The 27,442-nt window shown below is 43.5% G+C and overlaps 1 protein-coding gene across 1 annotated transcript in view; it reads right to left on the bottom strand.

The window, feature by feature from the left end:
* Window positions 1–27,442, bottom strand: part of LONP2 (lon peptidase 2, peroxisomal) — an 805,754-nt gene that overhangs the window by 366,991 nt on the left and 411,321 nt on the right. The window contains exon 9 of the mRNA XM_086945449.1: window positions 17,103–17,253. Coding sequence (XP_086801575.1) covers window positions 17,103–17,253 — 151 coding nt within the window. The remainder of the gene's footprint in view (window positions 1–17,102; window positions 17,254–27,442) is intronic.

The following is a 27,442-nucleotide window of genomic DNA, read 5'->3' on the forward strand; positions in this document are numbered from 1 at the left end:
ACGGATGGATACTGCTAAAGTGTTCATCTGATCTGTAAAAAACTTAACAGGAGCCCAACACAATCATTGTCATCAGGAATCTGCGACTGATTCCACAACATCTAAGAGGAATTCAACTTAAAATCAAATACAGTTTTGAAGCCTATATCGTTGCATCTCTTGACATCATTGATTGTAAAAGATTTGAGTACATAACCATGACAAGGACTACGAATGCGGCCCGACATCCATTAGGCTCTATACATATACAAAAAGAGCCCTGCATCCTGCTGTTAACCGAAAAAGAAGAGTACAGGACGGGATAATATATATTGTCGAGGAAGAAGGAACATAGGATGATTGAACTATCCCACATTTAAAGGAGTGACTGTACTGGTCCAGTTCACGGAACAACATAAGAAATATTGGGACCACAGGTGAGCACAAAGGAATGTGAATGAAATGTTGGACCTTTAACTACACCGAAAAGTAGAATTGCTTTTATTGAGATTGTAGAAGAAATCTACTCATCCTGAAGAAGATGGCTCTAAATATTGGGAATCCAACTTAATGCGTCACCGCAATTTTAACACCAAATCTGATGGCTGTTGAGTGACACAGTTGATATTAATGATTTAAAGATACACTGTGCTATGAACAATGACCAAAAAATATTAGTGATCGGAAAGACACATGACTGCCTACTGTACTCTCTCTGACTGTGTTTATGTTTTTGAGTAATGAACTGTTTATGTATTTATGTAAAGAACTCTGGGTCTTGATATAAGAAAACAGATTTTTTCACTAATGTGAGAGGGAGTCGTACAATTCGTTTTTATTGGTTTTATGTCAATTTTTAAATTATTGTGGCTTTGGTCTTATAATAATTTTTAAATGCTCAGTTGTAACAGTTATCTTTCAGAATAGGTACAATGTTTTTTTCTATAAATAAAGTGTAGAACATTTTATAATATAGGAGTGTGGGGTCTAACCTTGATGTTACTAGGGAGTATAGGGAGTGATGAGTGAGACTATGGTACGAGGGTGAATTATATGTGAGATTTGTACTGAGACTGAGCTAAAATGCTGGTATTTCTATGAATGCCGATTGTCCAGGATTTACTAAAGAGAACAAATAAATGCAAAACACTGGACAATCCTGAAGTGACCCTTGAGAACCACAATACTGCCAATTTCTGACGAATTTATTATGGTTAATGCTGAAGTATCAGAATAACATTTATTTATGGTATTTAATAGTTGGACAGGAAAAACAAATGCTTGTTACATATCTCAAATAATGCAGATCAATTAACTAAATCAAAAGGTTTATCAGCATCGATCATAATTATTGCGGATTTATATTTATTTTGCGCCCAATAATCATACAGTTCATTGCACATGATATTTTTCGGTTCGCTAAAAAAAAAAAAACATTCTGACGTTCATAAATAAAAATCGAAGCAGCAAGCTTAATATGATTACGATTTATACTTTTAGTAAAAGGTTTATAATGGGCATTCAACAGGCTAATGGGCCTAAAGTAATAGGGATCGTTAGGGGTTTCCCGCAAGTTAAAACACTAATTACTATTGCCTTAAAAAAAAGAATCTGGAGCATCTGCCCCCAATATAATTTGGTTATATAATTTAAATAAAACTTCAAGAACTTGGGATGAACAAAAAGTATACACTTCAATGGGTAAAACATTGCTCCCTGTGGTCTTTGCATTAACTATCCCATCCAATACTAGTTTAATTTCTTAAACAGTTATAGTGTTCTTCAAGCTTGTTTGCTGATATGAGGATAGCTTAGTACAGGGGTGTGGAATTTCATAAAATATCTACTTGTCCATGGGGCATGTTGCTTCATAAATCTACTTGTCCTGTTACAAAGTTCACTTGTCCCTTTGGTGCCATGTAGTGCGGCGACACATTATGGAAGCAATCTCATTCTCATAAGAGCTCTGATATAGCCTCTCTAATTATGCCAGGGCTCATACCATAGTAGTGTTCGAATACTTGCAATCCCCTTATGTTGCCATGTTTCCACAGATCTACATACTGGGGCTGAAGGTAGTGGTAAGCAATTGTTCCAGGGTTAGAATGCTCTTTTGAGTCTTTGCAAACCTGCTAGCTTGCATGTTTTAAGGGATGTCAACAGCTCTTCTCTAATCTTCTTCCATACTGAAAAATGTTGGAAATGTATTCCTGACAATGGCAGATGTAAACCTTCTTCCAGAGTTGGGAAAAAAGTGGTTGGAGAGAATGTGAACTTGAAAACTCTCTGATTTTTGAATGAGCAAATCTACACATGCATATTAGCTGATGCTAAAATGCAGTTCACAAATATTTTCGAGGAGTACTATTTCTTGTCCTACTTCTGTAAATTCTTGGGAATTCACGAAAGCTGTATAGCTGCACTTAATGCAAGGACATATACCATGTGTGCACTTTTGAGACTTTCTTTAATAATGGAGTCTCTAATTTGGTCTGGCATTGAACATGACCTTTTGTTTTTATTAAAATTCTGTCTCTCTCTCTCTGTACCGGCTGACTTCACTGTGAGTGACAGCATTCTGCTCTTTCACAAGGAGTATATCGGCACACAAAGTAGTTTTGTTCAGTGCCAGTAACTACTGTGGCCTTATGTGCTTTTTGAGACCAAAAACAGTTTTTGCTTTTGCCAATGTTTGTTATAATGGTGAGGGCTCGGCAGCTCCCACACCAATAAGGTTTTACAAAAACCATGCCAAAACAAGTCACACATTGACAAAACTAAAAAGCTGACCACCAATTTCAGACCTACTGGCTTTGCCAATGCTTGTTTATTTTTGTTTCCCCATAATCCTATTGAAACTGGTTACACCGATTTTACCATTATAAATATTGTTGGGAAATACTAGCATGCATCAACACATTACTAAATGATGCTCCAAAGAAATGGTACCTGGAATTTTACAGTAGTTTAGCTAAATTTTTCTTTCCTGTTTTCAATTTTTTTATCAGCATTTTAATTTGAAAGCAAAAAATCATCAAAATTGATTTTAAAATTTCCTGCAGATATTTGCATAAAATCACAGAGCATTCTGGGAGCATTATACATAGCCTCATATTGTTGAACATTGAAAACGTGTACACATTTGTATACTGGAATCACTGTCAGTCGTGCAGTCAGAGCTTACAACATTTACTTACTACGTTCACGCTAATAATAAAAGCTTACAATCAATAAACAATCAATAAAATTTGGAACAGCATTAGCATATGGGCAAAAATATTACCTTAACTGCAGACAGGGGCCTTCCCTAATGCATAATGTAGTACTGCAAACTGGTAGCCAAAGGGTTTGTGCTGTAGGGGGTTGGGCCTACTTGTCCCAAGGACAAAATACACATGAAAACGGGTTGCCCTTGACCCCAAACAATATATCCTTTGTGTTGGACTATAGGAATTTCAGATCTCTGTTAGTAAATTGTATTTTTTTTAAAGATTGAGATATTAAATTTGCACTGATCTCTATATGAGACTGGTAAACTGATTTACAATAATTGAAAACAAACTGGTAATTTGGATATTGGGTCAATGATTTCAGTAATTGCATTCACATTTGATTCAGCTTTCAATGTCCAAGTCAATAATTTACCAATATGTTCACTTTCTTTATAATACTTTTACTCCATATTTCTATTGTTCAAGAGCTCGACTGAGAATAAATAATGCTCTTCAGTTTTGTTTAGGCCGGGAATTATTTTTTTAATTCTTTGGAGAATTAAAGGCTATTAAAGTATTGGCGGTATTTTCCAATGCCAACTGCAGAGAGCTTATTATGGCTTCTCTTTGCTTTTATAATTTAGCAGTGAATCCAATCACAAGCCCCCGAAAACATCGTTTTAAAAGCATCCCAAATGATGGCAGTGCAGCAATTGAAAGATTTATCTGAAAGAAATGTATCCACTTTGAATCTAGAATTAGCGTCTTACTAAATGTCTCTTTTGGATTCAGGACATGATTTAAATCCGGCTCAAACTCTAGCAAGATAAGAGTGTTACCTGAGAAACTAGTTGAAAAAATAGAAGGTCTTGCTGATTACATTTAGAGATATTAAGACAACATCTAATCTAGAGGATGAAATAGACCTGTATAAGACTTAGAGAAAGGATGACTTACACATCATAGATCCAATAGACCACAATACATCTTCAGACTAGAGACTAGATGCTGTACTTAGTTTAAGTTGCTTCTTGCCCTTACGTTAAGCATCTAATTCGGGAGTCTATAATAAATTAAAATCCCTACCAAGAATGATCAGACCTTCTGAGATCATAGCTAAATCATATATCTGATGAATTACCTGCACTTCAACCCCGATCAGGCCATCATAACTTACAAAATATAAGTGTTTTGTATTTATAGCAGCTGTGACCCACAGCCATCTACCTACCTAAAGGATCACTATTGAATTTTTATATCTTCCATTTTAGTGTCCTTGTGAAATAGATAGCACCGCCCTATGGGCGATGTTGAAACAATGTTGGAACAAGCAAACAATGTGTAGGAAACCCATTGTGGAATTAATATCTTTGGGGTATTCCCTTTTCAAATATTTTTCTCACCAGAAAATTACATCAGGTGCTAAAATATTCATCCAAATCAACGTTGAACTATATATTTAATCTAGTATTCATACCATTATTATAAAAATATATGATTTTAATCACATCCATAGAGAATAAAAACTTTGTAAATAAAACCTTGAAGGGCTCTAGACAGAACTGACCCTTTCCTTTTTTTTTTTATTCTTTTTTATAACACCTGTGGTGCATTTACTCCTACTTTCCACAACCAACCCTTCCTATAAGCAGCCTTGAAAAGGGCAATACCTGCTATTGCCCTTACTCTGCAAAAAGGCCCCCAATTTGCAGATGCCATGGAATTCTGCGCAATGCTATTGCTTATGAGAATAGACTCTCAGCCATCCTCCCCAGAAAAATCTTCTTAGATTGTGACCAGGCCCTAGACAAAAATAAAGCTCAATGTAACAAAACAAAAAGTTTCAAAGCACAAACAATAAGGTGTATCAGCTGCTGTGTGCGCTAAATTGATGTGTCCATCCCAGACCACAGCGACTTCTGTCGTAATCCACAACATTAAGCCACTTCCTGTTCTGCACTTAAAAGGATAGGGTCACCTTCCACTTCACCTACCTCCTTCTTCCATAGCCTAGTATATCAGCTATATATACACACCTTACAGAAATTAATGTGACAAAACATTACCTTTCTTCTCTATCTAGATTGATTGTGTACTTAAAACATCCATCATACCCATGTCAGCTACTGTGTGTTGCAGTGATGTACATAATCCACAAGGAATCAGGTAGGATTTTTGTAGATATTAGATTTATTTCACTTGAAATAAGTTAAGTCGACGAGTCCATCCTCAAACGACCTCCATCGCTGCAATTCCGTTACTAAATGGTGTTGGTAAACGACCGATTCAGCAACATGAACTGCAGAACATGGAACTCCATTTGTGGGATGCAAAGTTTACATGATAACAATAGCATAGCGCCTGCTAAGGAGCACGTAGGAAACACGCACTGAAACAATGTGTGCAAGCGCTGAACAATGAGTGCCAGCAGGCCCGGACTGGCTGTTGCGGGCACCGGGCAATCCCCCGGTGGGCCGCATGGTTGGGGGCCGGTTTTGGGCCCCTGGGGGCCGTTTTTGTTACAGGGCCGTTTTTGCAGCTATGCTGCAAAAACGGCCCTGTAACAAAAACGGCCGAAAACCGGCCCTGGCACAGAGCGCGGTCGCGCCCCCCTCCCCCCCCGGGGTGTGGGAGGGGTCGGCCGAGCACTTTGCCAGGGCCGGTTCTGGTTCCCAGTCCGGCCCTGAGTGCCAGCATGTAACACAGTGCCAAACCCTTAGTATAGCAGTGGAAAGACATGTAAGCATCAACATCAGTAAACATTTGTTTGGTTTGTTGCGAATATTCTTATAAAACAACTGGCTTACTTTCATAGTCCGCTAACTCCATAAATGCCCTAGAGCAGGGGTCTCCAAACCGGTCCTGGAGGGCCGGATCCATGCCAGATTTTTGGGATATCCCCATTGAGATACATGTAGTAATTTTTAAAATCTGTCAAGGATCCGGCCCTCCAGGACCGGTTTGGAGACCACTGCCCTAGAGTCATCGCTAGAGGGACAGAAGAAAAGATCTGAAATTGGCCCATGTAGAGAATGTTAAACTTTGACTGATGCTAGAGCTTAGCTTGTGCTCCGGATACTTAGAAAGGGTCTAACATATTCATGTAATCTCTTTCCATCAAGTCGATCGTGCTTTTTCCTCTTTTTACGTGTGCTGCAGAACCCTTATAACCATCATATCTAAAATGAAAACATTTTAAACGTGCCATAAGACATTTGCTGTATAGCCTTGTCTAAAATTTGCCCCTTTATGAAATAATCAACAAAGTTGACTAGAATAGTGGAAGAAAACTTATCTTGAGTACTACATATATGGACCGGCACTCTATGGGCCTGCATAATGGATAAATCAGCAGAACAATGAGAATGATTTCCACACTCTTTGTTTTTACTCTTTAAAGTAGTAATTTCTTTCTCATATTCTGATGATCGGCCCTACAGTTGATTCAGTCTGTCTTCAAGGTCAGCGATCCTATTTTCCAGTTCCTCTATTCTTTTTGAGAATGGAGTTACATTTTCATTGATCTTATTTAACTGAAACTGGAACTCCTCCACAGCCTGAGCCTGTGGTGACAATTTCTCAAATGTTTAATAAGATTCAAGTGATTGACATTGCACAGACTAAATAGCCAGAATAGTATTGCTAATTGCTGCTGATCTACCATCTACATCAACTTGGCCGGTTTGAGTTTACATTTGTGAACCTGCAAGCAAAAACAAATCGCTTTATGATTGTGTACTGCTCAGCTGGACATTGGCTGAGTCATCCTGAATAGATTGCAAATTATTAGACCCCAAACCTACTTTGATTGTTCACTGCTAAGAACGGCACCTGCATATCAAGAGGACATCCGCTTGATTTGAGGGAGGTTCTATTTGTTTAGGAGGTCCAAAAAGCAGGTATGATTGCCGTCCAGTATCAGACCGTGGAGCAAGTGGCGAGTTCACTAAAGGGCAAATATCGCCATAGCAACGTTTTTAGCAACAGTAGAGTCCATGAAGGTGTGGAGGTCCTGCTATGCTCCTCCACAAGCGCTGCACCCGGAAGTAACTCCACCCTCCTTGCTTGGGAAATGGCGCCGGGCTACAATCTGCACTGCGGCGCCTGTTGAATATCCGAAAGAGCAGGTGCAGGTGTTTGGGTGTTGATTTGTGGAGATTAGATGCAGCGTTCTGGTGGGAGTGGCATGGCGGGGCTCGAACTGGGGCAATGCTGATGAGGAGTGTGCTGCCTGTTCTCAAGGATTTGAAGGGTTGCAGGGTTCACATCTCGCATCTTTCTGTCTCATTGGATCTGGACTCTTGGTGTGACTTCCCAGCAAAAAAACGCACAGTAATCGTGCATAATGAGGTCATTTTTGAACGAAGGGGGAGAGGTGCCCTGTAGCCCCCCCCCCCCCAACAAGGGACCAGAAAAGACAAGATAAAAGAGATAGAAGAGAGGGGTTAGAAGGTTGAAGTGAAGACATCATGGGAATAGGGAAAACAAGGGGACTTTCTAATGAAGGAATACAGTCTGCGCAGTTCTCCCCAGAAGTATAATTAGCCCCTGGTCCCTGCAATTAAAAACTTTGCTTCTAGCCTGCCAGTTCGACTAGGTCCTAAGGACAACATGACGGAAAAAGATTTGCTCCCTCAAAGTTTCTCTAAGAATGCTGAAGTTTTAAAGACAATTGCAATGAAAGACATGATAGAATGCACTGATCATATATAAGTAGATTCCAGCGCCTTAATCAATTGTATTCACTGTGAAATTCAGGAAGGGTTTGGGCAAAATAAAAACGTAACATGTGAAAAACCTTTCAAAAGAGTGCATTTGTCTCTCAAATAGTACTTATCAGAAGACTGATATTTGAACTGTTCCTTGAATAGGACTCGTTTACTTGACCAAAAATTAAAATAATGCTCTATTGCACCTAATAATAATTACACTTTGCTGTAGTAAAGAACAAGTTACTTACCTTTGGTAACGCTTTTTCTGGTAGATACAGTATCTGCCTGTGGATTCCTCACCTTGTGAATATCCCCTTGTGTCAGCAACATTCGGAAATTCTTTTTGTAGCTTCGCGCCGACGTGGACGATGTCATAGAGGCACGGCAACGCACACGACTCCGCTGACATCACCGACACTACAATAGGCCCACGCCGGCGTGATGACATCAGTTCCGCCCTTTTTTCCGTGCCTTCGAGGCACACGGACGGACCAATGACAGTAGAAATATACACAGTATACACAGTACACAAATATCAAGGTAACACACACAGTGTGAAACAAATGCAATAAAACATTTGAAATAAACAATTCCTTGACAATAAAGTAAATACATTACAGTAACTCTGGTATAGAAGAGTGGACAACGGGGAGGCGGGTGGGTCAGTGAGGAATCCACAGGCAGATACTGTATCTACCAGAAAAAGCGTTACCGAAGGTAAGTAACTTGTTCTTCTGATAGATACATCTGCCAGTGGATTCCTCACCTTGTGAATAGAGTCCCACATCAGTCCCCACTCCCGGAGGAGGGTGTCCACTCTTCTACACCAAAAAACCCTGGAGGACAGAGCGCGCAAAGTGATCTTCCCTCCTCACCCCGGCATCCAAGCAGTAATGCTTCGCGAAAGTGTGGAGGGAGGTCCAAGTCGCGGCCCTACAAATATCCTCTACAGGTACACCACTAGACAAAGCAGAAGTTGACGACTTTGCTCTAGTAGAGTGAGCTCTTATACCCTCTGGAGGTTCCTTACCGGCCAAAGAGTAGCAGATCTTTATACAGAGGATGATCCATCTTGAAAGAGTGCGCTTGTGCACCGCTCTTCCTTTCTAGCAGCCAGCAAATCCAACAAAGAGCTGGTCATCCACTCGATAGTCTCCAGTCCTATCAAGATAAAAGCTCACCGCCCTCTTAGGGTCCAGACGGTGTAGTCTCTCCTCCTCCTTGGAAGGGTGAGGATAAAAGGTAGGAAGGGTAATAGATTGTCCTAGATGGAAGGGAGTTACCACCTTATGGAGAAAAGCAGCCCTGGTCCTAAGAACCATTCGTTCAGCATGAATGGTCAAGAATGGGGGCTTGGAACTAAGAGCTTGACGCTCACTTACCCTCCTTGCCGAGGTGATTGCAACCAGGAAGACCGTCTTAAAAGACAAAAGCCTCATGGGACACTTGTGTAAGGGTTCGAAGGGAGAACCCATCAAGTAGGTTAAGACAAGATTTAAATCCCATTGAGGTACAATAAAGGGAGTAGGAGGGAACTTATTTTTGAGGCCCTTCAAAAACCTTAAAACCACAGGAGACTTGAAAAGAGACGGCTGATCTGGCAAACAGAGAAATGCCGACAATGCCGAAAGATAACCCTTAACTGTGGCAACAGCAAATCCCTGCTGTGCCAAAGAAAGAGCAAACTGTAAAATATCAGACAAACGAGCCTTCAAAGGGTCAACAGACTTCTCCCCACACCAAGAGACAAATTTAGACCATCTGTATGAATAAATGGATTTAGTGGAGTCACGCCTAGCCGAAAGAATGACATCCACCACATCGTGTGGGAGAGAAAAGGAATTCAGGTTGCCCCGTTCAATCTCCAGGCATGAAGGTGTAATCTCTGGAGTTGGGGGTTTAGAACCTGCCCCTCCATCTGGGAGAGGAGATCTGCCCTGAACGGGAGACGGAGCGGCGGGCGAGAGGAGAGGTGGAGAAGATCCGTGTACCACACCCTTCTTGGCCAATCCGGGGCGACCAGAATAACTTGGGCCCGGTCGATTTGTGGAGATTAGATGCAGCGTTCTGGTGGGAGTGGCATGGGGGGGGGCTCGAACTGGGCCAATGCGGATGAGGAGTGTGCTCCCTGTTCTCAAGGATTTGAAGGGGTGCAGGGTTCACATCTCGCATCTTTCTGTCTCATTGGATCTGGACCCTTGGTGTGACTTCCCAGCAAAAAAACGCACAGTAATCGTGCATAATGAGGTCGTTTTTGAACGACGGGGAGAGGTGCCCTGTAACCCCTCCCCCACCCCCTCAACAAGGGACCAGAAAAGACACAAGATAAAAGAGATAGAAGAGAGGGGTTAGAAGGTTTAAGTGAAGACATCATGGGAACAGGGAAAACAAGGGGACTTTCTAATGAAGGAATACAGTCTGCGCAGTTCTCCCCAAAAGTATAATTAGACCCTGGTCCCTGCAATTAAAAACTTTGCTTCTAGCCTGCCAGTTCGACTAGGTCCTAAGGACAACATGTCGGAAAAAGATTTGCTCCCTCAAAGTTTCTCTAAGAATGCTGAAGTTTTAAAGACAATTGCAATGAAAGACATGATAGAATGCACTGATCATATAGAAGTAGATTCCAGCGCCTTAATCAATTGTATTCACTGTGAAATTCAGGAAGGGTTTGGGCAAAATAAAAACGTAACATGTGAAAAACGTTTCAAAAGAGTGCATTTGTCTCTCAAATAGTACTTATCAGAAGACTGATATTTTGAACTGTTCCTTGAATAGGACTCGTTTGCTTGACCAAAAATTAAAATAATGCTCTATTGCACCTAATAATAATTACACTTTGCTGCAGTAAAGAACATGTTACTTACCTTTGGTAACGCTTTTTCAGGTAGATACATTATCTGCCTGTGGATTCCTTACCTTGTGAATATCCCCTTGCGTCAGCAACATTCGGAAATTCTTTTTGTAGCTTCGTGCCGACGTGGACGACGTCATAGAGGCACGGCATCGCACGCAACTCCGCTGATGTCACCGACACTACAATAGGCCCACGCCGGCGTGATGACATCAGTTCCGCCCTTTTTTCTGTGCCTTCGAGGCACACGGACGGAGCAATGACAGTAGAAATATACACAGTATACACAGTACACAAATATCAAGGTAACACACACAGTGTGAAACAAATGCAATAAAACATTTGAAATAAACAATTCCTTGACAATAAAGTAAATACATTACAGTAACTCTGCTATAGAAGAGTGGACAATGGGGAGGCGGGTGGGTCAATGAGGAATCCACAGGCAGAAACTGTATCTACAAGAAAAAGCGTTACCGAAGGTAAGTAACTTGTTCTTCTGATAGATACATCTGCCAGTGGATTCCTCACCTTGTGAATAGAGTCCCACAGCAGTCCTCACTCCCAGAGGAGGGTGTCCACTCTTCTACACCAAAAAATCCTGGAGGACAGAGCGCGCAAAGTGACCTTCCCTCCTCACCTCGGCATCCAAGCAGTAATGCTTCGCGAAAGTGTGGAGGGAGGTCCAAGTCGCGGCCCTACAAATATCCTCTACAGGTACACCCCTAGACAAAGCAGAAGTTGACGACTTTGCTCTAGTAAAGTGAGCTCTTATACCCTCTGGAGGTTCCTTACCAGCCAAAGAGTAGCAGATCTTTATACAGAGGATGATCCATCTTGAAAGAGTGCGCTTGTGCACCGCTCTTCCTTTCTAGCAGCCAGCAAATCCAACGAAGGGCTGGTCATCCACTCAATAGTCTCCAGTCCTATCAAGATAGAAGCTCACCGCCCTCTTAGGGTCCAGACGGTGTAGTCTCTCCTCCTCCTTGGAAGGGTGAGGGGGAGGATAAAAGGCAGGAAGGGTAATAGATTGTCCTAGATGGAAGGGAGTTACCACCTTAGGGAGAAAAGCAGCCCTGGTCCTAAGAACCATTCGTTCAGCATGAATGGTCAAGAATGGGGGCTTGGAACTAAGAGCTTGAAGCTCACTTACCCTCCTTGCCGAGGTGATCGCACCCAGGAAGACCGTCTTAACCGCATCATTGCTACAGCATATTCCCGTGATGCGTTGCAATTTTTAAAAAACCATTGTTTGTGACAAGGTCAACTCATCATAAGCACAGGGCAGGTAAAACCCATGACGAGTTGACCTTGTCACAAGCATCGAAGTGGTTAAAAAACAAAAGCCTCATGGGACACTTGTGTAAGGGGTCGAAGGGAGAACCCATCAAGTAGGTTAAGACAAGATTTAAATCCCATTGAGGTACAATAAAGGGAGTAGGAGGGAACTTATTTGTGAGGCCCTTCAAAAACCTTAAAACCACAGGAGACTTGAAAAGAGACGGCTGATCCCGCAAACAGAGAAATGCCGACAATGCTGAAAGATAACCCTTAACTGTGGCAACAGCAAATCCCTGCTGTGCCAAAGAAAGAGCAAACTGTAAAATATCAGACAAGTGAGCCTTCAAAGGGTCAACAGACTTCTCCCCACACCAAGAGACAAATTTAGACCATCTGTATGAATAAATGGATTTAGTGGAGTCACGCCTAGCCGAAAGAATGACATCCACCACATCGTGTGGGAGAGAAAAAGAATTCAGGTTGCCCTGTTCAATCTCCAGGCATGAAGGTGTAATCTCTGGAGTTGGGGGTGTAGAACCTGCCCCTCCATCTGGGAGAGGAGATCTGCCCTGAACGGGAGACGGAGCGGCGGGCGAGAGGAGAGGTGGAGAAGATCCGTGTCCCACACCCTTCTTGGCCAATCCAGGGCGACCAGAATAACTTGGGCCCGGTCTTGGCAAATCAGCCTCAGAACCCGAGGAATCAAATGTATGGGAGGAAACGCGTAAAGGAGTTGACTTCCCCAACTCAACCGAAACGCGTCCCCCAAGGCTCCTTGCATCGGATACTGGAGACTGCAGAATGACAGGCAGTGAGCATTCTCACGAGTGGCAAACAGGTCCATCTGAGGAGTTCCCCACGTCCGAAAGACGTGACGAACCACATCCGGGTGAAGCCTCCACTCGTGGTCGGCTGAGAACTGCCGACTGAGACTGTCTGCACGCACGTTCAGAACTCCGGTCAGATGATTTGCCATAAGACAAATCTGATGGTCCTGAACCCAGGACCAGAGGCGCAGAGCCTCTCTGCAGAGACACTGCGATGTGAAGCAACCTTTCCTCTGGAGACCAAAGACCTTTGACCTCCAGATCCCCCAGATGAGCACCCCACCCTAGAGTGGATGCATCCGTAATCACTGTGGCCACCGGGGGAGGCAGATGAAAAGGCTTTCCCAGAGACAGATTGCCTTCCACGCTCCACCAAGATAGATCTGCCGCAGTTTCTCCGGGATCCTCACAGACTCCCTGAGATCTCCGTTGTGTTGATACCACTGCCTGCGGAGACACCACTGGAGCGCCCGCATGTGCCAGCGTGCATGGTTGACCAACAGAATGCAAGAATCCATCAGACCGAGCAGGCGAAGGACCTTCAGGACTGGAACGACCGCTCCATTGTAAAATAAAGGAATCATTTCCTGTATGTCGCGAATCCTTTGAGGAGGAGGGAATGCACGACATACAGTTGTGTCCAGTACAGCACCTATGAACAGGTTGCGTTGGGAGGGCACCAGGTGAGACTTGGGTACATTTATTGAAAAACCCAAACGGTACAACAACTGAGTTGTCTCCTGCAGATGCTGGAGCACTTTCTCTGACGACTCTGCTTTGATCAGCCAGTCGTCCAAATAGGGGAATACTGGAATCCCGACCTTCTGAGATGTGCAGCCACCACCGCCATCGCCTTGGTGAAGACTCGAGGCGCAGTAGTAATTCCAAAAGGAAGGACCGCAAACTGATAATGTTGCGATCCCACCTTAAAACGGAGATACTTCCTGTGCGACTTCAGAATTGGGATGTGAAAATACGCATCCTGCAAGTCGAGCGACACCATCCAGTCTTCTTCCAGCAGTGCCTGAAGAACCTGCGCAAGGGTGAGCATCTTGAACTTCTCTTGTTTCAGATAAAGATTCAAGATCCTAAGATCCAGGATTGGACGAAGTCTGCCATCCTTCTTGGGAATCAGGAAATACTGGGAGTAGCATCCCAGACCCCTTTCCTGCTCTGGCATCACCTCTATCGCACCCTTTCTTAATAGTGTCTGCACTTCCTCCTGCAGAAGTAAGAGGTGTTCCTCCGTGCAAAAACCTTGACAAGGAGGGTAATTGGGAGGGAATTCCAGAAAGGGAAGAGCATACCCATTTTCTACGAGATTGAGAACCCAAAGATCTGATGTAACCAATTCCCAATCCCATAGAAAGTGGGTAAGCCGACCCCCCACCGGACCCGCATGATCCTGAATGGCGGATCTAGGGCTGCTTTTCTGAGGCTGGGGGGTTGGAGGAAGTGGAGGAGGAAGAGGCTTGACGTCCTTGAGGACGAGCTCTTTGCTTACCCCTGTACGACTTGTACAAGGGATTCTGCTGCTGCTGTTGCTGCTGCTGCTGCTGCTGACCTTGAGATTGGAGCGAAAGGAAGAGCGTCAGAATCCTCTGAACCTTCTAGTAGAAGGACCCCTGATCTAAAGTCCTAAAGATTTGGCAGTAGCCTTACTGTCCTTAAATCTTTCTAAGGCTGTATCAGCTTTTTTCCCCAAAGAGTCCAACACCATCAAATCTAACAAAGCAGCTTGAATATCTGCCGAAAAATATGAAGATTTCAGCCAAGCTGATCTTCTTGTGGCAACCGCAGTACCCATGATGCGTGCCACCGAATCTGCAGTGTCTAGCCCACTTTGTATCACCTGCGAGCCGCTGCCTGTGCATCCGTCAACACCTCCTCAAAATCCTTCCTGCTGTCAACAGGGATCTTAGGTGCCAGAAGACGCAGTGTATCCATGAGAGCATGCACATATCTCCCCATAAGGCAAGTGGCATTGGTTGACTTTAATACCATACTCGCGGAAGAAAAGATCTTTTTTGCAACCTGATCTTGTTTCTTGGCATCCTTATCCCCAGGCACTTGTGGAAATGCACCCACAGTCTTTCTGGAACAGGCTGCCTGGATTATTAAACTTTCAGGTGAAGGATGAGAAGTTAGAAAAGCAGGGTCTTCAGGAGCGACCCTGTACCTTCTTGCCACACCCTTGGAAACTGCTGGTGCGGTTAGAGGCTTTTTCCAAACTTCCATAATAGGTTCCGTTGAAGCTTCATTAAATGGGAGCAACGGTTCCACCACAGAACTTGGTGAATGCAGAACCTCAGTCAGTAGATTGGACTTAAATTCTACTGTAGGTAGAGTCAAATTCAAAAGTTCCGCTGCCTTCCTCATAACCAAGTGATAAGGCTGAACGTCTTTGGAAGGGGCATCAGACACAGAAGGGAACTCCCACTCGGGAGAAAGCTCCAGGCCACTATCCTCCGCCAGATCCTCGAAACAGTCCTCCTCAAGCTCACCTTCTTCCATTTCAGCTTGAGCCTCTGTATATCTCTGCTCCTCCATGAGGCGCTGAGCCTCCCTCCTGGACCTTTCCTTCACACGTCACGCCGTTGGATCCACCAACGACTCTGACAGAGCCGGAACCGACGTCAGTATCGAATCCGATGGTACAGTGGGGGTTGGTCTCGAGGTCGACTCGGAGCAGTCGACGTCGGTATCGGTGTCGACGACCTCGGCGGAGCCGGGTATTGCCACTGTGGTGTCGGAGCCGGCATGTACGGCATAAATGGAGCCCGAGCATAGGAGTGAGGAACTCCTAAATTAAAGGCTAGTGGCCCCATTGGACCCAAAGGTGCGCCAGAGGGGTACCAAGCACTTGAAAAGACGCCATACATAGCGTTCAAAAACGCTGATGGGTCTTGGCCTGGGGCCAGAAAAGGTGGCTGAAGACCCTCAGGCTGGCCTTGAGGTGGTTCCGAATTCGGCTCTTCCACAGGCGCAGAATCCTCACCCACAGGAACTTCTTCCTCATCCTCTCTGGCCGGGGACGGCGCCGGAGATGGAACCGGAGACGGAGACGGCGACTGAACCTGCGACTCCGAAGGTGAAGCCTCACCTTCAGGACCCAAGTCCTCCTCCGGAGGAATCACCTTTGAACGTACCTTCTTGGGTGACTTCGACCTCGAGTCCGAATCCGTACCGGAGTGACGTCGGGACTCATGTCTTCTTTTCTTATGTTTCTTCTTTGACTTCGAAGCATGATCTGACGATGACTTCGAAGTCGACTCCACCCGAGACCTTGATCTCGACTTCAATCTCGACCTCGCAGACTTTCTTTCCTTGTCACCTTTCAGCTTTGCCACCAGTAGCTTGGCCTCTCTCTCACGCAGAGCCTTCGGGTTCATCTTCCGACATGAAGAACATCCATCTACATCATGGTCCGAACTTAGACACCAGATGCAATCTTCGTGTGGGTCCGTGATAGACATCATTTTCCCTCTGCAAGGCTTGAAACCGGTCTTCTTTGTCGACATCGTGAAGGACACAAAGAAACAGGAAAGTGATGAAAATAGCAACAAAGTTACTAAAAGGCTACAGAGATTCCCCGAAACCGTTAGCGTCAACGACGCGGAAAAAAGGGAACTGATGTCATCACGCCGGCGTGGGCCTATTGTAGTGTCGGTGACGTCAGCGGAGTCGCGTGCGATGCCGTGCCTCTATGACGTTGTCCACGTCGGCGCGAAGCTACAAAAAGTATTTCCGAATGTTGCTGACGCAAGGGGATATTCACAAGGTGAGGAATCCACTGGCAGATGTATCTATCAGAATGACTGAGCATCGACTGAGAACTCTCAAACCGTTTGATTCTTTACATCTCATAGTCCACTTATAGAGAAACTCTCGACTGTACAATTTTGATACTTTAAATGACCCCATAATGTACCTTCAATATATCAAACATAGTTTCTCATATATTTGACATCATATTTGCAATAGGATACAGGAAATACACCTTTTGCTACCACCAGCAACAACACCCAATTGCTCTTTTTGTATTTTAAGAACTTGAATGAACTTTTATTGTGACCTTGTTAGACGTTTTCACTTAAAGGATTTACAATCAAAGAAGCTAACATAAAAGTGTTTCCTTCTGTTAAAAGCTCTCTTATTCCTAGATGCAAATTTACACAAAAAAGAAAAAAACAATCTAAAAAACCAAACGAAACAAAAGGGCTCTGAAACATGTGCTTACCTGGTACCTGAATGACCTCCATTCTGTCCAAGAGGGCAGGGGGAATTGTTGCCATAGTATTCGCCGTGGCTATGAAAAGCACTTGGGAGAGGTCAAAGGCAACATTTAAGTAGTGATCAGTAAAGCTGTGGTTTTGTTCTGGATCCAAGACCTAAAAATTGAAGAGAGGAGTGAGACAGATCTTGCTTGTTTTCGCTGTTACTTGCAACAGTCAACTAAAAAGTGTCAACTACAATACATTGACGGAGATCAATATTGGTTGTTTAATGCGACAACACGCATCAACACAAATAAATATAGGGGAAGTTTGTATACGCACGTTCTGTAAATATAGTTCCAAGAACGGGCTTCCACATCTGTCGAATGATTTAGTAAACAAATGCACAAATATTTTCTAGCTGTTGACTGTGGTTACTTATCGACCTTCAGTGGAACCACCGCTAAACATCTGTTGTCTGTAAATCCCACCAAGAGACCTTGTAGGTGAACGTATGCTCTAGAACTATGATTCTTATTGGCTCAAAAGTGTATACTGTCTGTCAGTGGGGTGTGAGCAGGTAAAGATTTACAGTATGATCACAGAATGGTTCACATGTTATTTTTAATTCTTTAATTTTAAGTGAATCGCAGGGAGCGCCCCACAAGCTATGCTGTCAGTGTTACGTGCCACCCTGATGTGGCTTGGAGTTCTTATGTGTTGCAGTAGTCAGGGCTGTGTAAAAATGAAGGTCCTATTCGCCTCTTGAAATGAAATGAGGATGAGATGGGATCTGACGAGGACTGGAAAGCTTTTACAGAGGTTCAGAACTTGGCAGGCGAACCTTGTATCTAGGCAGCAGACATACCTTAGCGTGTGACCAGTCAGCTTGAGCAGATTCAGACCGGAGGGGTCACTTGGTGATCTAGGCATGATATTTTGGCAGGAGAAGCGTTGCTTGAGACCCATTACATGTATTAAATCAGTTAATAGTGACATTCTCTGTTCTGCACCCCACACTAAATATATGCCAGTGGATCTGGCTTAATATATTGTGGTACAAATCTACAATGTGCAACAAAGCTCCAACTAACTGTCAATTTAAGATGAGGAGACGCACATAGAGTAAACCAGAACTATCCACAAGTATCACTCTATCTGTACATACTTGTGAAGTACAGAAGGAGGGTGGCAGCACAGTGACTCACATCCCAGCACTCAGTTTGCCCCAATGCATCATGGTAAATGCAATGCATGATAACACTTATTTCAGTAGTAGTCTTTAACCCCTTCGCCGCGGCACGAATTTTGCCGCGACGTTGAGGGGGTGGGGGGTGAGCGTGGCGCTGCTGTGCCTGTGACGGAACCACGCCGGCATGCATCATCATGAGTCACAGGCGGCGTGTGCTCATGACGGCGGGGTTCCGTCACGGCCCGCCCGCTCATTAATTCGCCCGCACAGGCAGGGAATTAATGCTGCGTGGGCGTAGCGGCATGCACATGACGGAGCCACGCCGTCATGAGCAAACGCCGCCCGTGGCTCATGACGGCGTGGTTCTGTCATGCGCACGCAAGGGGTTACATTTTTACCTTTGGAGCAGCTTGTGCTGTGTAACTCTATACGCGTTTTTAGATTAGTTCCTTCATCAATAGAGAGCAACACGTCGTTTTGGAAGTGCTGGAAATGCTGTCCAAAGCCTTCTCAGGTCTCTGTGCCACTCAATGGGAGCAGGTGCATTAACACAACTCGTCAGCTCAGTAGCTCAAGGGAGGCTTTTCAAACAGAAGACGGGTGGTAGCACTCTGCCTCACATTCCAGCACTCAATTTGCCCCAATGCATCATACTAAAAGCAATTCATATTAACACCTACTTCAGTAGTAGTCTTCAATTTTTCACCCTTGTTGGTGCAATTTGTGCTGCTTTAATTATTGTGAAGAGATCGATGCATATGAAATCGGATTCCTGGTGCACAAGGTGCTTAATTTTTGACCACCACTAACCCAGTCCTCATAGTTACAATGGATTACAAGGAACACACACAACTCCCAGAAATCACAACCAAAAGCATTTGACATTTAGCTTGCAGTTTAAACTGATGGACGTCTGTATATACTCTTTGATTATTTGTACTTAGTTTATGTTGGGGGTGAGGCTAACACCACAAGACCTGCACTTTAATGGATATTCTGCCAGAGCAAAATGGATTCCGCAAACTAGGGAAATTCAATTCAAAAGACAGATATATGCAGGCTGTTCTTTTATTTAAGGGCAAATATTTGGCAGATTTACACTTACATGTTTAGTCCAAACATTGTCAACAGAAGAAAATGAAAAGGGAATCAAACAAATTTAAATATAAGACATACCTCACAATGTGTCAACATTTGGAAAAACAGAACGGGAATATTTTGAATGACAAGGGAGAATTTAAAAATAGGTATGGATTACAAAGAATAGAATACCTCCTAGTAGCATTCAAGGCGAGACCAGTTTGTATTTGTCAAACAGCCATGTACTTAAATCCCAAAAATACTTAAAAAGTGCTTGAGCTCAGTTAGAGAATTTACCATGGAGATATTGTATAATATTTCCAGTCATTTTCACAAAACATACTGAGCCGAAGAACAAGTTGGAAGGTGGTTACTACAGGACACATTGGTGCAATAGATAATGAGACAAATTTGGCAAGACCGATGTGGACTCTGCAAGGAGTCGTTGACCCTCTGCCCAATGATCACATGCTCTTGGTGCTAACCTCAGCCTCATTAGGAAAGCCCATTTCCCATTTGTTTAGACCCTGTGACTAACATACTTCCCACTGCCGTGAACGCTGTTTGCAACAGCAGTCTTATCTTAAGGATTTGATGAGCGCCAGGCAAGATATGTTTTGTGGGCCCCTGTAATGAACGGATTTTGAATTATATTACCTACAGGAACCCACAAACCTACAGGATACTAAACGATATTAAATGATATGCTAAACTTTAACAGTGTCACAAAAAAGCTGAAATAGGTCTTCCCCCCAAAATACTTATGATGACACTGGTAGAGAATCAGAGGTAGAGATAGACAGAGCGGGCCAGGGGTTTAGATAGGGAAGTAGGACAGACAGGGGTCAAAGAGAGAAAATTAACTTTACCAGGGCGGCTTGGAAGGTAGAGCCCCAGAACAATTGCCCTCTCTACCCATGTCTTAAAACGCCCCTGTGCAACAGAAGTGCAAACTAAGTGGGTAGCCGTTAAAAAGGGTTCAATTACGGGTACAGTTCGGTATCAAACATGTAGTTTGAAACCGTTTTCATGGGGTACACACCCAGGGGCTCATTTTAATGTCGGGAGGAATTGCCTTTTACAGCCGCTTTTGTGTTTAATTAGAATTTGTTTATTACTTTGTGATACAGTTGTAAAGCTCGGAAGGCTTTTTGGGGTGCATACAAAAAACCCATTGTTTACAACATACAAAAAATAAAACAAGGCATTTCACAGAAAAGGTTTCCAGCAAAGTTTGGTCCCCTTCTCAGAAAGTTCAATCTTTCACTGTTGTGAACTTCTGACCTCTTACGCGTGGTGAGCAAAAGAACGATGGATTAAACCCAGATCTTTGTGACTGGGGGTGAATGTTTGCATTGTTTAGCATTCTGTCCATTATTTGTTCCTTTTCCTTTTGTGGCTTTAAGTGGGAAGGGTATGCCCAGACATACTTCCTGTGCTCACTGCGCCACTGGATTCAAGCTAGCCTGGGTGATGCCCCGAAACCGGTCCCAAGATGCTTGTTTTCAGTCCAGGGAGGATCTGGTTTGGCAGTTTGGGCTGGACTGCTCCCATGAGGAACAGGGTCAAGACTGATTTGCATGTGGCTGGGTCCAAACTGGGGCAGCGTGGTGAGCAAAAGAACGATGGATTCAACCCAGATCTTTGTAACTGGGGGTGAATGTTTGCATTGTTCAGCATTACGTCTATTATTTGTTCCTTTTGCTCTTATAAGGTCTGGCAGAACAAGTTACTTTTGGTAACTCTTTCTAGGGGACACGAACAGCAGAGTTTTTACCTTTGGGGCATTACCAGGTACCAGATTGGATCCAGACATTATTGAAGTAGTCGCTCCTGCACGTTACTAGGTGACGTTATCAGATTCTGTGATGGCCTTACATGGCCCCGGAAGTAACTGGTTGGGGCAGCATATATGCATCACCCCTGCAGGCTGGTGTCTGTTGACATCTTGATCTCTCCCGCGCCCTAAGACACGGATCAGCTGTGAGAAAATTAAAGTAACAGTGTAACGGTAAAACTTACTTGAGGCCTTAAAATGTGCAGATGCCCTCTCCACAGAACTAGGAGTATACACCACAAAGAGCGTTGCCAAAGGTAACTAACTTGTTCTTGTGATGGATACGTCAATCCACAAATTATTTACTTTTAGAACAGATTTCCAAGCAGTACCTCACAAAAGACAGTCTGAGGACTGGACTCAAACATGCAGGCCTAAGGAAGCAAAATGACCATTCATATGGACCTCGAAATCAAGGCAGTAGTGTTTCCTGAATGTGTGTACTGATGCCCACATTGCAGCTTGACTGATGCCTAAGACAAATTTCCCTTGATAGTGCAGTTGCGCCAGCCTTAGCTGTGGTGGATTGGGCCTGTAGGGCGAAAAGGTGATGTACTGAGTTTGAACTGAAAGCGCCTGCAGTTCACTGACATTACATGCGGAAGTGATAGCGATAAGAAAAACATTTTGATGATTAGAGGCCTCAAGAACCAACTCTGCATGAGCTCAACGAGTGTGCACATGAGCAACAAGAGTACCAAATTAAGGTTCCACTGAATCCTGATGAAGGTTTTTGGGGTAAACATATGCATCAAGTCTTTCATAAAAGGCATTGCAATAGGTGATTTGAAGAGGGTAGCCAGTCTAGCAAACATAGATGTGCAAAAGGGGACTAATGTGGAAATAGGAGTCCTGCAAGTCCAACGCTATCATCCAGTCTCCCTGGTACAGGGCAGACATGACTTGAGCGAGCGTCAGCATTTTTAACTTCTCCTGCTTAAGGACGAAATTGAGAGGGCACAGGCCTAGGATAGAACGAAGGCCCTGGTACTTCTTGGGCACCAGAAAGTAGCGGGAAGAGCAACCACAACCTACTTCTGGCATTAGCAACCTCTCTACGGCCCCCTTGGCCAAGAGAGCAGTCACTTCTTGACGGAGTAGAGAAAGATGGTTTTCCCTCAGCCTGCCACAAGCAGGTAGGATGGGTGGATGAGTAGTCGAAGGGGAGGGGGTAGCTTCTCTGGATAATTTGCAGGACCGATTGGTACAATGTGACAGACTGTCTCTGGTGCAGGTGATGGCGCATCCTGCCTCCCACTGGGTGCCCATGATAAGGGCATACAATAAGAAAGGGGTAATCCTGTAACCCTGGGATTTGGGCAGGGCAGTGATAACGTAGGACAGTGGTATCTTTGGGTGAAGTAGAGATCTCAACTTCCTTGACAAATGTGCAAGACCATCATAAGACTGGTTTTGGGAAACATAGATCAAATTATTTTGCTTTACAAACTAGAATCAAAGAATCTATATGAATACATTGTACATAGATACATGCTCCAGAGTAGGTGAATGGTGCAGTGGAAGTGAATAGGGGAGTTAAAGTGCTCAAGTGCTATATACAGAAATACATACAAAGACCAATGGCTGATTAAGATGTAACATTCATAACACCACCCTTTTGCATTATGTGGTGTTCAGCATCAGTATTTCTAAACCAGTTCTCTAGCATCTTTTGTCAGCGTTTTGACCCTGTTAACTGATTCTCAAGAGGGTCATCATGGGATCAATAACAATTTTCATTTTAGAGTAGGCACAGCAGAGTGTTCACCTAGTCTGGAGCACATTATCAATGTAAATGTGTAAATGTGTAAATGTGTGTATACTTGTAAAGCGCACTATCACCTAGAAGGTATCTTGGCGCTGTATACCGCTGTGGAACCCTTCCTGGCTTTCCCTGTGAGATGCCCCTTACTGGGCACCTCCAAGGTGAGGCTAGGCATCCTAGCGCTTTCGGGGCCGTTGTGGAGATTAAGCAAGCTATTGCCCAGAGTTGCAGAGTGGGACCCATGATTAGAGTAGGCACCTAGGTGAAAATTATCGAGTCAGTGGATATTGAGCCCAAGACCCTGCCGCGTCGGGAATTGAACCCTGGTCCCGGACCAGACCTCTGCCTCAGGGTCTGCCGCTCTAATCAGTGAGCCACACTTCTTATAGATTCTTTGATTCAAGTTTGTGAAGCAAAGAAATTTGATTTATCTTTTCCAAAGACAATCTTTGATAGATGAAGAAAGATACAAACATATTATATTGATTTTTAAATGTTTTATTGAACATATGCTGAAAAAAATTATTGTTATTGATAAACATTGCAGTGCTTGCATTGATAATGAGGGCATTTGAGCATTGTTAATGGTTCCAGTGATAAGATGGTTAATCATAACATGTGTGTGGTTATTGGTATTTTAGTGTGGTGACACTGACAAAGCCAGTAGGTGTGCCTTATATATTGGTGTGGTGACCCACTAATAAAGCCAAGGCCTCTGTTATTGAAAATGAACATCCCCCCTTTATATTGGGGTGTTGATGATGAAGCATTTATAAAGCGCAACAAATACCCTGGGGTGTCTAGGCGCTGCCCTTAACACATACAGATAAAGACAGACTGAGGGGGGAGAATTATGCCTTGAACAGCCAGGTTTTTAGGCCTTTTCTACATTTTTACAGACTGGACTCTTTTTTAGCGAGGTTGGCAGGGAGTTCCACAGCTTGGTTGTCGTAGCCGTGAAACTCTTGCCACCCTACCTGGCTCTGCTAACTCTAGGAACAATGATGTTTCCAAGTTGGGCAGATCTAAGGGATCTTGCAGGTATAGAAGACTTAAAAAGATTCACCAGTTGCAATGGCCCTAGGTTGTTGAGTGATTTAAAGGCAATGCAAAGTGATTTAAATTCGATCCTCCTAGCTACCGGTAGCCAGTGAAGATGGAGTAATGCTGTGGAGACTGAGTCCAATTTGAAATACCTAGGAGTACTCTTGCTGCTGCATTTTGACCAGTCTGTAACGTTTGAATGCTACGCTTGGGAGCACTGGAAAAAAGGGCATTACAATAGTCCAATCTTGAGGATATCAACTCCGATACCACAGTTTCCCTCAGGTTCATAGGTGATAAAACTGAAATGTAGTTTTACTTGTTTACTCTTATTTTACCCTATATTATGTTAGCATTTATATGCCTAATACATTATATTTACATATTGTGTGTAAGACGTAATCAGTTGATACAGATGTCACATTAGTTGGGTTGACATCTGTGCCACCCTTTTAGTTAGAGAAGATGCCATGTTCTGTTACAATCGAAACTGTTACTTGCACATTTGAAACTGTTTGCTCATTTATGAGAAATAGTACTTGGTAAATTTTGTTTCTTTGATGCTCATGTTAGATCGTTAGTGCATGCCTTTTCTTTTGGATCAAAGCCTTCTCCCACCTGTCTAGAGGGGAGGATAGACCAGACGAACTTGAAATGCAGATAGCTTGTACCAGGCTGCAGAATCGAGACTTATGTTCTGTACCCCCAATTGTATTACAACACCTACTAGTGTTTTTCCACGGTAGGTGGGTCTTTATGGACTCTGTAACATACATAATGTAACTTTATGCTTGTAAAAGTCAGTCCCTCGTCAGCCATCATAGGCGGCTGGTCAGATTGGACTCCACCACAGTGTATTTTATGAATAAACTAGTTTGCTTGTATTTTCTACTGCATTATCGACTCTTCATTCTTGGTAGGTTAAAGGAGGTCGTGAGTGATCCGGGTGGCCCTAACCGGGTCACTTCCTTCATAGGGATTGCCGGAAGAATTGTCTTCAGAATTTTCAAGATAAAAGCGCAGGCCGAGGTGACTGAATTGATTTGCGCTTTAAAGGACAGCTTGATGTCAAAGATAACTCTGACGTTTTTGGCTTTGAGCACTGGTGTAGGCAGTGAACTAAGTTGTACCGGCCACCAGCTATCAGTCCAGATTGAGGGATTGTTCCCCAGGATTTTCCACAGAACCAAAACCTCAGTCTTGGAAGAATTCAACTTTAGACCATTGTCTGTCATCCAATTAGCTATATGGCCCATGCAGTCGTGAAAACTAATAGCTGTCTGGTTAGATGGACTGCTCACTGAGACAATAATCTGTGTATCGTCTGCATAAGAAACAAGTGCAAATCTGTAACTTTTTACTAGTATCGCAAGGGGGGTAACAAAGGTTAAAAAGCTTTGGGCTCAGGGAAGAACCCTGGGGAACTACACAAGGCAGCATAAAGGAAGGCAAAACAATGTTCACCAGTGCCATTTCCTGGGACCTTTCAGACCGGAAGAAACCCAGCAGGGAGAGCGCCTTATCCCTGATCCCGATGAAGGATAGACTGACTCACAGCAGCTCATGATTGACTGTATTAAAAGCTGCTGACGGGTCCAAAGGATGAGAGCTGCGCTCCCCCCACCCCACCCCCCTGTCTAAGGGCTGCCTAAGCTCTTCTGTAGCTGTAATAAGGGCCAGCTCAGTGCTGTGATAAGCATGAAATCCAAATTTGGAGGAATCTAGAATAGCGTTATCGTTGATAAAAGAGGATAGTTCGATATTAATAGCCTTCTCGATCACTTCTGCAGGGAAAGGGAGTCTCAATGTGGGTCTATAGTTGAGAGTCTCCTTAGCATCCAGATTAGGTTTTTTCAATAACGGAAATATAGATGCCTTCTTCCATTCCATTGGGAAGTACCCTGTTTTGAACATGGTGTTAAAAATTGTTGTGAGTGGAATCGCTATAATTTCAGGAGAAATATGCAAAATTGTGGGGGGCGTGGATCTGATGCAGAGCCAGATTTTATTGCATCAATGATTTTTGAAGTTTGTTCAACTGTCATAGCAAAGAAAGAGTAAAGGGTTGAAGTAGCTGACTCTAGTGAACCTTGTAACTTGTCATAAGTTATAGACTTAATCTTATTGAGTTGGGCAGGTGTCTGAGCTAGGCTGTTGTCCTGAAACACAAAAAGTGTCAAAAACAGACTTGACCTAATGCTGAAAGGATTCTGCTAAGGAGTTGCAGAACTCCAGAGTGATGTTAATATCTGGTGCAGCTGGCATCTTTGCCAGATTCTTTACCGTAGTAAACAAGGCTTCAGGACATCTGTCGGCCGCAGTGATTTTCTCCAAGAGGTAAGAAGCATTTTCCCTGAGGATGAGTTTCTTATATGTTTGAAGAGATCATTTATATTCTATATGAGTGATTGAGTGGTCTTCAAGTCTCCATTTCCTCTCTAGTTTACGACATAATTGTTTCTGAGCTTTCAATGTGTCATTAAACCATAGTTTTTAAGGTGAGCTCCTAGAACGTCAACACTGTTTGGGAGGAGCTAATTGTGTCATGGCTGAATCAAGCCAGGAATGGCATTTAGCTGCTGCTTGATCAGAGTCAGTAGACAAATGTGGTACAGTTTCTAAAAGAAGAGGATTTAATGAACTAGCCTCTATTTTATTCCTTGGGCGACTGACTAAATGTTCCCTGGGGACTTTTTTGTGAGGCAGTAGTATATCAAAAAGGACTACCTTATGATTCGACCAGCTCATAGGCAAGATCTTGTCCATCTTAAATGGGGGTTATCTGAAAAAATCCCATCTAAGCAGTGTCCAGCAACATGAGTCGAACCCTTGACAAGTGGAGACAGCACTGCAATGGCCATCTGATCGGTGATTACTTTCGTATCTGGATCGGAGACATTTTCTTAGAGGAAATTAAAGTCAACCAGCACTGAGAAATTGGAGTGTTCAACTTTTCAAGCAAAAAAGGAGCCTAAGTTATCTATAAAACCGGCCCTAAGTTTAGGTAGACAGTGAAGTAAGATTCCATTAAAAGAGTATTGACAGTAGAGTTCAATTTTAAAATCAAATACTTTGCAGTACCGGTTATCCAAATTCACTTTGATACAGGATTTAAAGCAGGATTTGAGAATGAGGGCTATACCACCGCCTTTTCTCCCTACATGGTCTGCTTTGAGGATTTTAAAACTCACTGTTATGGTCAAAAGAAAATCCGGGTGCGAGGAGGCGCCTGTCCAAGTCTCAGTTATAAAAGCTATCTCTATTTGACTAGATTCTAAAAACTCTTGAAATGCAATGGCATTCTTAACTAACGACCTCACTTTAATAAGTACAAATAAAAATTAATGTTCTATCTGGTATACGCAGGTGCTTTGTAATTTTGGGCTTTGTGACCCACTAGGGGTTAAAAGTGATTTCAGTATGTCATCAAAGATAGATTTATCTA

The sequence above is a fragment of the Lissotriton vulgaris genome, chromosome 12, assembly GCF_964263255.1.
Source record: "Lissotriton vulgaris chromosome 12, aLisVul1.2, whole genome shotgun sequence".
Lineage (NCBI taxonomy): Eukaryota > Metazoa > Chordata > Amphibia > Caudata > Salamandridae > Lissotriton > Lissotriton vulgaris.